At 42.6% G+C, this 13066-nt stretch overlaps 1 protein-coding gene across 3 annotated transcripts in view; it reads left to right on the top strand.

Annotated features, from left to right (window-relative positions):
- Positions 1–3113: 3113 nt before the first annotated feature.
- Positions 3114–13066, top strand: part of DTNBP1 (dystrobrevin binding protein 1) — a 53771-nt gene continuing 43818 nt past the window's right edge. Inside the window, exons 1-5 of one of the 3 annotated variants that reach the window (XM_077353279.1) lie at positions 3114–3320; positions 8105–8155; positions 8592–8642; positions 9620–9680; positions 11775–11907. In XM_077353279.1, the coding sequence (XP_077209394.1) occupies positions 3265–3320; positions 8105–8155; positions 8592–8642; positions 9620–9680; positions 11775–11907 (352 nt within the window). In that variant the 5' untranslated portion in view covers positions 3114–3264. The remainder of the gene's footprint in view (positions 3321–8104; positions 8156–8591; positions 8643–9619; positions 9681–11774; positions 11908–13066) is intronic. The other 2 variants (XM_077353277.1, XM_077353276.1) reach the window with 2 other exon arrangements.

The raw sequence follows: 13066 nt of genomic DNA on the forward strand, positions 1-13066 counted from the left end.
GAGAAGGCTTTCAGATTTGGAGTAAGATTTGGCTATGATATGCAGGAAGGAGCACAGAACTTAAACTAAAGAGCCAGTTTGGTTAAGAGTGGTGGCTTCTAATCTGTAGATCCAGGTTTGATTCCCCGCTTCTTTACATGCAGCCAGCTGTGTGATTTTGGGCTACTCACAGTCCTGATAGAGCTGTACTCACAGAGCAGTGAGCTCTCTCAGCCCCACCTACTTCACATGGTGTCTGTTGTGGGGAGAGGAAGGGAGGGTGATAGTAAGCTGCTTTGACACTCCTTTGGGTATTGAAAAGTGGAGTATAAAAGCCTACTCTTCTTCTGAAGTAACTCACACCCTTTGGTTTCCAGTTTGATTCTAATCCAACCCAGTCCAATTACCGTTCCTTTGACCATTACAGACAGGAATTCCAGTTTGATTCTGTAAAATTCATCAGTCTCTGCCTGATCTGCCAGTGGAGTGGAGCCAGATATGTGCCCAGTAACCAAAGACTGTGCCACAATATAGATAGTAGGGTTGGCCACAACTCATGGTGCACAACCTGCTATGCCCTACTGATGCTGTATCTATGCTCAGGAAGTACACTGGCTTTCATGAGATCCCACCAAAAAGGGATCTGCAAGGATTCCAACTCCACCTCAGCACTACAGCTCATATGAAGCTGAATGTAGTAGATTTTTGCAGACCATAGTTTAAATTAGTCATATTATTGGCGAACAGGGACAAATCCCTTACTTTCCAAATGTCAGGATTTGCTGCCACCATCATCATAAAGGATAAAAAGATGATGGATAAGGACGAGATTTTAACATTGATAAAGCGGGACACCATTGACCGGGGGGGGGGGGGGCTTGATTTAAAATTTGGTCTATATGGAGCAACAAAAAGTTTCATAGAATGCAAAAATAGTATTGTAATATATATTTTTTAATTTCAACATAAGTACAATTTTCCAGGTACCCCCAGATGTCCCTCCAAAGGTGGGACAATCTGGTCACCTTCATGATGGGGCATGCTGATCAAAGTATACCTGACTGTTCCACTTCAGGATCTCTGGTAATTGGTCTCATTATTTTTCCAATGTCTTCATTGGTGTCAGGACCTATCAATTCTGATTCCACAGGAGGGGCCTGGGCCCTTTCCCCTGAAGCCAGAAGAGGTAAGAGAGAGAAGTTGGGGTTCATGGGAGTTAACACAGAGCTTTAAGGATAGAAGGCAGCTGGGCCAGGGGGTGGATCTGGGAAGCATTATGACTACAATGGGGAGGGACAAAGGAAGGAAGTGGGTCCACATGCAGCTGGCCAAGTAACAGTTCTCTCAGAGCTCTCTCAGCTCCACCTATCTCACAGGGTGTCTGATTTGGGGAGATGAAGGGTAAGCGATTGTAAGCCACTAAGACTCCTTTCGGTAGTAAATAGCAGGATAAAAATACGTTCTTCTTCTACTATTTTGGAATTAGCCATGAACAATTTATATGTGCACAAAATCCCATTTAACTGCCAAATGCCCCCTTCTTCTGAATCTTTATTGGTAACAAACCACATCATGCTGATCTGCCTGTGATCACAGAATTGGTATGTAAGAGCACCGCCATACTATGAAATGGAATTATGCAGACTGTAATTTAATCTTGACATTCAAACAGCACTCTTAAAGCAACAGGGCCATTGATTGTTTCTGGAAAGTGTTCATTTGACAAAGGATTCAGGGTGTATCATGTGTCTTTGTATTGGTTGTATTTTGCTAGTGCGTAATGATGTGTTTTGATTGTTTTGATTAGAGTGTTTTGATTAAATCTAACCTAAAGTTTTACCGGGACTAATCTTCCATCCTGTTCCTATCACTAGGTTTTGGGCATTCGTTTGCTCCTGAACATTGACCCAGATATGTGCCTAGTGACAGCTTTTAAACAATAGTTCTTAAGACAGCTAATAAGCCATTCAGTTTTCTAAATAACTGCTGTAGGCCTAAAAGGGAAAAGTGTGTAATCCACTTTAAGCTTCCATTGGGGATAAGAGAGCTACGGACCATTTACGCACTGGGAACTTCACTGCCCCAGCTCCTGTGCATGAGCACTAATTGGGAACGGATGAGGTGCACCAGGCCAAATGCTCCCCAGTGTAGGGGCAGGAAGAGCTGGGCAACCTGCCATGACTAAAACTCCAGCCTGCAGCCTGGCATGAAACCTCCAGTGCATTAAATGGTCATGGTGGGGTGGTGGCTAAGAGGGCTAGACCAGGATCTGGGAAATGGTGCTGTAGAAGCTCACTGAGATTACCCACAGGTCCCTGCTCCTCTACATGCAGCTCCTTCTTGGACCAGTTACATTCTCTTAGCCTAACCTACCTCACAGGGTTTTTGTGAGGATAAAATGGAGAGAACTGGTGTAATCCACTGTGTCACTACTGGGGGGGGAATGGCAGAGTTTAAACGGACAAAGTTTTGAGTCCACTGTCACCTTGAACAGGGGTAGTCTACCTGTGATCCTCTAGATGTCCATGGACTACAATTCCCATGAGCCCTTGCCAGCATTTGCAACTTCTTCCAAATGGAAGGAATTGGAGGGGGATGCAACCCTTCCTGATTGTCCATTTGTTGGGTGGATGGCCAATCAGGAATGGGACAGCCAACCTGATTGGTGGTTAGGCAGTGAGTCCTAGCTCCACTAAGCACCCCTTATCGGCTTTATTCACACACACACATTATATCTAGAAATTCTCTATCTAAATTCTTTAATCTGTGAAATTGGTATTTGCTTGGTCTTTTAAATGTTTCATACCGTTTCTTTTACTGGTCAATGACCACAAATAAACTACTATACTATGCCCTTTTAGAATAAACTGCCGCATGCCGAAGCCCACTTTTTTCAGACGCCACCCCAAAAACTCATGCTGGAAAATTAACTTAAATTCAGGAGAGGGGAGTTCGCCTTAACCCTTCCCTTCCCCGCCTTCCCTTCCCCGAGAAAAGCGACCGGGACTGCGAAGGCAAACCCAGGGGGCGGGGTCAGCGTGCTGACGTCACCCCAGGCTCGCCGCACGGCCCGTCCCCCCTCCTCTCTTCCGCGGCCTCCGCTTTCTGCCGTTGGGCGGAGCGGTTGAGGAGGCGGGGCTTAGAATTGACGGGCGCGGCGCGTGCAAGAGCCGGCGGCGGTTAGGGCTCGGCCGTTGCGGCTCCGCCCCTTCCTCCTCGCGCCCCTCCCCAACGTCCCGTGTTCCGCAGTTGGGCCCCCGCGGCGCCGTCCCCTTCGGCGCGAGGATGTTCGAGAGCCTGCGCGACCGGCTGCTGAGCGTCCAGCAGGACTTGACTTCGGGGTGAGGAGCGGCCGCGAGAAAGTTGCGGTTGGTCCCCGGGATGGGGAGGAGGGGGCGGCAGCGCTGGGACGTTGCCGCGTCGGGAGGGTTCGTGTGAAGAGGCTGACGCGTAACAAGCCGGTCCCGAGGCGTGTTGACGTGCAGCTTGTGCCCAGGCGTATGGGTTTTGAGCCAAGCCTTACTGCGTTCCGAGGGGCTTGCTCCTAGGTAGGGCTTGTTTAAGTCCAGGGGCGCCTTGAGGACCAAGAAAGTGTCATTGTGGGCAGAAGCTGTTGTGTGCCTGCGTGTTTCCGAAGAAGTGTGTCCACACACCGCAGCTTAAGCTGCGGTGTGTGGACACACTTCTTCGGAAACACGCAGGCACACAACAGCTTCTGCCCACAATGACACTTTGTTGCTCTTCAAAGTCTCCCGCTGAACGCAAACTTTGTTATTATGTAGAATAATGTTTGAGTCCAGGGACACCTTGAAGACCAACAAAGTTGCATCCTGGCTATAAGCTGTCACGTGTGTACACGCTTATTCAGTTAAGGCTGCAATCTTTCCCAAGAGCACACTTCTTCAGATGTAACAAATATATAATACCTAGAAGTAAGTGCCCTTGGACAGCCAAAGTTACCAACAAGATAGTTTTAGAGAGGAGCAAACTATGTCATTAGAAGGAAAGATATTACGGCTAAAGCTCACTTACTTTGGACACATCATGCGATCAGACTCGCTAGAAAAATCATTGATGCTCGGCATGGTCAGCGGCAAAAGGGAACGTGGTCGCCAAAGGATCCACTGGCTTGACATGATCAAAGCCGATAAAGGGATGACCATGAACCCACTAAAAGAAGCAGTCAGAGACAGGGGCGCATGGTGAAGACTTTCCTATAGAATCTCCAAGGGTCGGACACGACTGAACGGATAACATCATCATCATCAAGTGCCTATGATTTCCCCTTTTGCGTATTATATCTTTGTTACATCTGAAGAAGTGTGCTGTGCTCATGAAAGATTATATCTTGAATTAAACTTGGTTGGTTTTAAAGGTGCCCCAGGACTCAAACTTTGTAAGCGGCCATACGGTTCTGTCCCAGGGAATTTATGGCTTTCGCAGTTAAGAACTTGCTCTGCTAAGATGCAGGTAGGTAGGGAAGGCTTCTGAACTGAAATAGGCTCTCAGCTTTTTCTGAAATTAAGGTTCAGGTGGGTGACCCTGTTGGTCTGAATTAGTGAGATAGGATTTGAGTCTGGTGGCACCTTGAAGACCAATTATGTTTTATTCTGGGTGTGAGCTTTCATGTGCAGGCACACTTCTTCAGATTCTGAGTCAAGATGCATAAATAACCCAGCAATAAATACAGCTAAGGCTGGATGAAGGCAGTTGGTAAGACTTGTGAATAGCAGCAAATTAGCTGCATAATAAAAGAGTTTACAAACAGATGTGAGAACTGAATGACATTAGTATGTGTAGTGAGATAAGAAAGCACTATCTCTGTTAAGTCCCTAGGGATTTCATTGTCCTGAGTGTTGTAATAGCTTGTAGCTCAGCAATTTCCTGTTCTAGTCTGTTTCTGAAATTCATTTGCAATAAAACAGTTACTCTGAGATCTCCCGTTGAATGTCCTGTGAGAGTAAAATGTTTTTCTATGGGTTTCTCAGATCTGTGGTTTTTGATGCCAGATTTGTGTCCATTTATCCTTTGGTGTAGGAGTACCCAGCTTGCTGGGGGGTAAACGGTAATGACTGGGGAAGGCACTGGCAAACCACCCCGTATTGAGTCTGCCAAGAAAACGCTAGAGGGCGTCACCCCAATGGTCAGACATGACTCGGTGCTTGCACAGGGGATACCTTTACCTTTACCTATCCTTTGGTGTAGAGTTTGACCTGTTTGCTGTACTAGTGTCCATGTTCAAATTATATGTTGAATTACTGTGATTGTGAGTTGCTTAAGATTAAGAGACTGTCTGTGTTCAAGAAAAGGTTTGCCCCCAGAACTCGTGAAAGAGAACTGTCATTATCTAGTACAGGTTGTAAATCACTGATGATGCATTGAACTGCTTTGAGTTGACAGCTGTACATGATATCTTATGACAATCTGTTGTCTCTTTGGGGCCTGGTTTTCTCTAGGTACTATTCTGGCTTTGTTAATCAGTTTCTTGACTTGATCAGGTGGATAGTTTAGTTCCAAAAAGGTTTGTAGTAGATCCCTCAGGTGAGAATCTGTGTTGAACTGGAACAGATGTAGCTGCAGCACTGTATACAATGGATTGTTTGGTATGTTTAGTTGGTCAGTAGGTTTCCAGTATAAGGTGCTGTCTATGAACATGTATTTTTACAGTAGTGTCCAGAATATGTGTTTTTTGAATAGCTTGAGTCATTGTCAAGGAGATGATGGGGTGAAAGTAATCGAATGGCTGGTCAAATTTGCCCAGGGCTTCTTGACAATGTGTCCGGACAATGCAGATGTCATCAGTATAAGTAAGGTATAAGTAAGATGTGTGTATGTAGGAGTTTAGGAAGTGTTGCTCCATGTTAGTCATGAAGGTGTTAGCATACTGTGAGCTCATGCAGGTGCCCATAGCTGTTCCATTGATCTGAAGGAAAAAGTTGTCACAGAATTTGAAGTGTTTATAGTTGAGAACAAAGTGGCAGTTTGGTGGCAAAGTTAGCTGTGGTGTTGACAGAAATTGTATTTCTTTTGGCTTGTAATCCAACTTTGTGTGGGATGTTGATGTAGTGCTGTTTCACATCCATAGAAGACTGTGCAAAGATTTATTTTTCTCAAAAAAATCTGTAGTATCATGTATGTAACTAGAAATGTTAATGGCATAGGGTCTGAGCCTCAGAGGAAAGTGGAAGGAGACGGGGGTGGTCAGGGTGGGGTACAGAAGGTGATTGGCTGGCTGCTAGACAGACAGGCAAGCCCGTTGGATGAAGAGACTGTCAGGGGTGGGACAGATGCCCTGAGTGGATGTTAAGTGTGGTACTTAAACCATGAGACACACTTCTCCAGGGCCTTACCAAAAATATATTATGTGGAGCTGATAAGCTTCCAAGAGTCAAAATATTTATTAGATATAAATCGGATGAGGTCTCAGCCTTTATATCCCAATTTGAAAGTTCCAGGGGTTTTATGAAGAAGGGAGTCATGATGCAAAGGTACAATGCAAAATGTGAATCAATAAACTGTGCTAATACAACTGATTACATTTTGCTTTATTACCTTTGACCCCCTTCTTTGGAACACCCCCCCCCCACTTCTGATTAAGATATAAGGGCTCAGGAAGTTGTCTGACAATGAGAGCTTAGAAATCCTTCATATTTGCTCTGCTGTGAAATTGGTGTACTAAATTGTGCAACAAATTGCTGTTGAATAACAACATGGATTAGTTCTAAATCCTGATGTATTTTATTTTAATGCAGAATGAGTTCTGGAATTCCATCACTGGCTTTCCCCCTCTCCTTCAAACTTAATAACAGCTAAGGGTCCCACGTGTTTTATTCTGTATTCACTAATTTGATATCCTGTAACTCAGGAGTAGTCAAACTGCGGCCCTCCAGTTGTCCATGTTTCTTGACTCATGCTGGGGCTCATGCTGGCAGGGGTTCATGGGAATTGTAGTCCATGGATATCTGGAGGGCCGCAGTTTGACTACCCCTGCTGTAACTGATAGTGTCTAATGTTTTACCAGTCTAAATGTAGATTTAAACAGAAGACAAGAACTGCTTGTTTGCAGATTGTACAAAAACATTTGTGGAAGTATCAGATGTTTTTTTGTTCCTACTTTGCATTTCCCATTAACCTGCTGGCTCAGTTCAGACCTTACATTTCAATTCCAAAGGCTTGTCTTCTAATTAAATTTCAGTGGATCAACATCTGTGTCATGCCGTACCAACAAAGATCAGTTCAGAGAACAGGAGACACAATTTAACCTGCCCTATAAACCTTTGATATTCACATTATTTTTACATTGCTGTAATTTGTATTTAGATGACTTCAGAAATGAGGCATCTTAAAATAATAAATAAGACTGCTGTAGGTTTTTAGTAAACTAATTTTTTTTAATTAACTACATAAAATGCCAAATATACTGGGGAAAGGTTCAAGGAAGACTGACATTTTTGGTGTGTATACTTTTCAAATAAACTGAGACACATCTTTGTAGTTGTTTAAAAAATTAGATATCTATACCCTGCTTGGAGCAGTTTACATCATTATTTTTCCCTCCTCTCTTTTCTTCTCACAACCTTGTGAAGTAGGCTACATTGAGTGTGGCTGGCCCAAGATCACCCAGTGAGCTTCCAAAGCAAGAATAGGCACTTAAACCTGGGTCTCCCAGATCTAGTCGAACTCTCCAACTACAGTCCAACACTATCATACAATCTTATAGGAGGATGGCTCCCTGAATGCTGTCGGTTTTCTTTCCTTGTGCTGAATGCGATGGGTTTTACACATGTGGCTGAAGTAAGAGAAAGAATCACTTCAGATGGGGAGGTATATTTTTGAATGCCTTACTACATAAAATATCATTTGCAAATGGCAAAATAAAGCAGTGCCAGGTCTGACCTACAGCCTTTCTTGCATATTGACTTGCAGGAATACTTGTTATAGGAATTATTCAAAAATGGTATTCCCCCCACCTGTAGTTTGAAATGGAACAGTCCACTCTGACAATATCTTCAATGTGCTGCCTGTGTAGGAAGAGGAAAATATAATGTTGGGGTTATGTGTGTGTTTAGGAGGAAGGACTCTTGATAAACTGCCTAACTACTTTTGCGTATATGTTGCATTCTAGGTTGAAGACATTGGGTGACAAGTCGAGAGAAGTCAAAATAAGCAAGCAAAGGTACCATTAGAAATTTAAAACTCGTGCCAGTTGTTTTTTAAGTAGAGTTATACTTACTCATTGAGAATGACTACATGTCACTTGAATGACATCACTTAATGTTTTAATGAATGCTGCAGTTAATATTGTCAACAGGTCTATTTCTGTTTTAATGTTTCCAGATTTTATTACAATTTCATTGACTTGTTTTACAGTAGTAGCAAAGCATAGGGCTGTATGCTATGCTCCTGTAACCTTGCCAGGGGTGCTGTAAGCCTTTGTATCAGCTGTGGGGGCTTCCTAAACCCTGAGCTGAGGGGTGGGTGGCAGCAGTCATATAGAATCAGGTTTATTGTAATCTAATGATATTTAGATTGAGGGTGCTAGGTCTGTTGCTGTGCACCACATCCATTAAGTATCCACTCTTATTAACACCATTATGCAAATTTTATTTTAGGAATGTTCAGTGTTTGCCCGAATTCTCTGCTGGATTAGATTTGCTGAGCAGGTAAGTTCTTCCTTCCCTTCTTTTTTTGGTAAATGTGTACTACTGAGTTTCATTTGCAGTTATAAGTCTATTTGTTTAGTTTCCTGGAGGCCTGAAGATGAAAATGGAAGAAGGTTCTTCTCCTTCTTACCTGTTTCCAGGACAAAAGTCATAAACATTAAGCCATCACACACTAAAAGGGAAAACAAAGGTTTACTGATTTGTAAATTGATTTTATTATAGCTGTCAAAAATTTAGTAACCAGGAAGATTTAACTTTGAAAGAGTCCTGCTTAAGCAAACGAATAATCAATTAAGCTCCAAAATCTGAAAACGTAGTAAAAACCAAAAGAATATGATCTATAGAGTCAATTCTGTTAATACCATATTTGCAGAATATATTGGAGTATGGAATGTTGTTAAAACTTCCCAGCAGCACCTCTGATGGCAAGGTGTTCAGGCGCCAACCATAATTGCCCTTGTGTACTTTGGATTGGTAAATTCCAAGTTTGGCACTTGGATATCAATGGAAAAGGGTAAAAATGCTCTTTGAGTTCCAACCAGTAGACTCCCTTAAACATCTTTTAATTAACTGACACAATTCACAGCTACTTATAGTTCGTATCAGGTCATGAGTGATACCCAAACGTCAGGGAAAAGAGAGAGTTTTTCTGCATATCCTCTGAAGTGTGAATATTTCTAAAAAAATGTGCCTCTAGCTTTTCGTATAAATTCTGATGGCTGTAAAGTGTATTATGTTAAAATAGGCATGGTTCATCATGTTAGCACCTTTAATAGCCCTATAAGATGCTTATTTTGGCAAGTGCCAGTGGTTTTAGTAAAATTCAAGTGTGTCTAGGAATGTAGCATAACTTTGGTTAGTGTTTAAGGGCACAATATTTTCAGTGCAGCTTCCAATACATTACATCTGTCAATACTGGATTGATGGCCATTATCTAAATAAAATTTATAATTTTATTACTGTTTTCTTTTGCAAAGATATGAAGATGTTTGGGCAGCCCTTCACAGAGGAACAAAAGAATGTGCAAAAATGGGAGAGGTAAACCACTTACAGAAACAATATGCAAAATATTTGCTAAATGCTGTTTAGTATTTTGGTTTGAGGAAGATGCGTTGAATATCTTCCATCTAAAATCCATACTGAGCCTTCGGGGAGGGCGGTATATAAATCTAAATAAATAAATAAATAAATAAATAAATACATACATACATACATACTTACCAAGGAACATTTCTGAAATAACGACGTTTGCAGAATTCTATCTTTTGGGTATTTCTAGTAAAGGATAAGTTTAGCATGCTGTATCATAAAATGATTTTTATATTGTTTGCAAAGGCAATCACATAGATTGCAAGAAGCTGTGAAATTAGAAGATCAATTAGCACGCAAATCTGTTTTGCTATGTAAAGTGGATCTCAACCACAGATTCATAAACAGGAGTAACTTGAGGAATATTTACAATGGGTTTGTTTGTTTATGATTCAATTTCTACGACTGCCCCTCTTGGCATAGCTGTCTCATAGCTGTCTTAGGGCAGTTTACAACCACTTGAGAAGACAGTTCAATTAAATACAGCTGTAAAACAATGTAAAAGTTTAAATTGTTTAGGGCTCACACAGTTAACAGTTTAAATCGTTAAAAATTATTCTGTTCACTGTGGCTCCAAAATGTAGTAATCAGTCAATCTGCTCACAGATCAGTTCAGGTTGGGAGAAGATTACAGAGGAGAGCTCTTATTAATTATGTTCATTGAACATGTGATTCCTTTGACCCAAGACAAGAGGGGGCTAATGTCCCCTGTTCTTTGTTCTCTGAAAAGCAGGGCAGTGAGACATAATGCATGTTCCTAATTGTCATAGAGCCTCTTGTGGCACAGAGTGGTAAGGCAGCAGAAATGCTAGCTGAAGCTGTCTGTCCATGAGGCTGGGAGTTCAATCCCAGCAGCCGGCTCAAGGTTGACTCAGCCTTCCATCCTTCTGAGGTCGGTAAAATGAGTACCCAGCTTGCTGGGGGGTAAAATGGTAATGACTGGGAAAGGGACTGGCAAACCACCCTGTATTGAGTCTGCCATGAAAACGCTAGAGGGTGTCACCCCAAGAGTCAGACATGACTTGGTGCTTGCACAGGGGATACCTTTAGAAGAAGAAGAAGAGTTGGTTCTTATATGCCGCTTTTCCCTACCCAAAGGAAAGCCGCTCAAAGCGGCTTACAGTCGCCTTCCCATTCCTCTCCCCACAACAGACACCCTGTGGGGTTGGTGAGGCTGAGAGAGCGCTGATATCACTGCTCAGTCAGAACAGTTTTATCGGTGCCGTGGCGAGCCCAAGATCACCCAGCTGGCTGCATGTGGGGGAGCGCAGAATTGAACCCGGCTTGCCAGATTAGAAGTCTGCACTCCTAATCACTACACCTTTAATTGCCATAGAAGAATCCTTCTTGAACACCCGACAAGCAGATAACTGTTGGCTTACAAAACCTGAAAGGTTTGCAATCCCATGTACATTTTCAGAGGAGCACAGTGATATTTATTTCTGAGAACCCATGTGCAGGCTTGTGCTTTTAGTAATGTACTGAAGTGACTATCCATGTTCAGTGAAATGCATGTGGCTAGTAAATGGAAATGCTACTTTAACGGAATAGGAGCTGCACTGGTCCTTGTAAACCAACATCCCTTAGAAATACATGCTTGCATTACACAGCTCTATGTTTGAGCACTTTATTTGGATATGCAGAAATAATCAGGGCTGGCATGCTGGCTAATTGATTTGTCAGATACTGTCAGTTGACTAGCATTTAACCATCTATTGTTGTCATATATTCCAAGAAGCTTGAATGCTACTGTATAGACAGCATCTTGCCTTCATGATGTCACTAAATATCATTTGTTAGTAAAGGCAAGAGTAAAAGTTGTGTCTTCCTAGCCCTGCAACAACTGGGGAAGATTTAGCAGCATAGCAAAGTGTGTCCTACTTGCGCCCTTCCAGCATCTCCAGAAAGGAGGGACTGGCCTACTGTCTCTTAAGCACAGTGCCTTTAAAAATGGACTTTCACGTGTAATAGTCACTGTTACTTCCTTTTTGGAAAACAAAAATTACATAACTTTGGTCTTCTGCTTAACTTTAAATGCTGCAGTTGGTGGATAGTGAAGTTGTGATGCTTTCTGCACACTGGGAGAAGAAAAGAAGCAGTCTCCTAGACCTTCAGGAACAGCTCCAGCAAGTCCCTGTTTTTCTAGCAGATTTGGAATCTACAACAGCTACCCTGGGTAATCTTGTGTGCATGTTTTACAACAGTGTTAGCAGGCATTTTAATAATTTGGCGTTGCAACTGCATAGAATGGATTATGAAAAAGCTGTTCCTGAGGCTTTTTAAATACCTTGCTATAATAAGCTGAAGTTTGAAGGCTGACAGCATTTTGGCTTTCATGACAGTTCTAGCATTTTTGTTTCACAATGTTACTATTTTGGACAGAAATCTGCTTATTTTCTGTGTCACTAAATTTACATCTCAGTTTTCTTTCAAGGCGGTGCCAGCCTTTCTGGGTTCCTCCATTACCTCCTTCTGTGGCTAGGTAGAAGCTGAGATAGATTGCGTGGCTTGAGGGTCTCATAGTGATTTTCATAACTAGGCTTGCAAACTCTGCATCTCACTGGCAAGCTCTGTTGCCCCCACTGCTCTGAGTTACTCAGGAGAAAAGCCCAATGTTGCTGTGCCTCCTCTGGGTACACCCTGGAAGTGACAAAGGGTAGCTCTAGGAATCATTGGTAACTACCATAGTGGTATAGTTTCTAGAGATTCCTAGAGCTACCCTTCCACTTCTGGGTCATATGTCACTGATGCCATTACACCCTCCCCCTATATCTCTGTAATATTATAGAAATTGGATAGAATGCAGTTTGGGTGAGGAGGTTGTCACACAGAGTAATATACAATATTGAAATGCTGCATAAATTAGCCTGAATTTGCTATCAACAGTGATGTCCCATTGAACAGAAAGCTACTTCTGAGTAGATGTGTAAGAATAGGCTGTGAATGTTAATATTACCCTGCCCTGGCTGGTGTTCTGTCCTGCAGCATTTAATCATTGTAAGTTGATCATCTTTTACTAGTCTGTCCCTAGACCTTTATTTACTGTTTGCAAAGTAGAAGTGACGTTCCATTTATTTTCATGGTAGATCTTGGCACTTTTTCAAAGTACATAAGAAGAGCCCTGCTGAGTCAGGCCAGTAGTCCATCTAGTCCAGCATCCTGTCTCACACTGCAGGAAACCAACTCCTTTGGAGGGCCCAACGACAGGACATAGAAGCTGAGGCTTTCTCCTAATGTTGCGTCCCAACTTTGGAATTCATAGGCTAGTAGCCATTGATAGACTTATCCTCCATCCTCCTTGTTTTCATTAGCTTTGTCATCCACCCGATTTGGCC

Source organism: Paroedura picta, chromosome 9, assembly GCF_049243985.1.
Source record: "Paroedura picta isolate Pp20150507F chromosome 9, Ppicta_v3.0, whole genome shotgun sequence".
NCBI classification, from domain to species: domain Eukaryota; kingdom Metazoa; phylum Chordata; class Lepidosauria; order Squamata; family Gekkonidae; genus Paroedura; species Paroedura picta.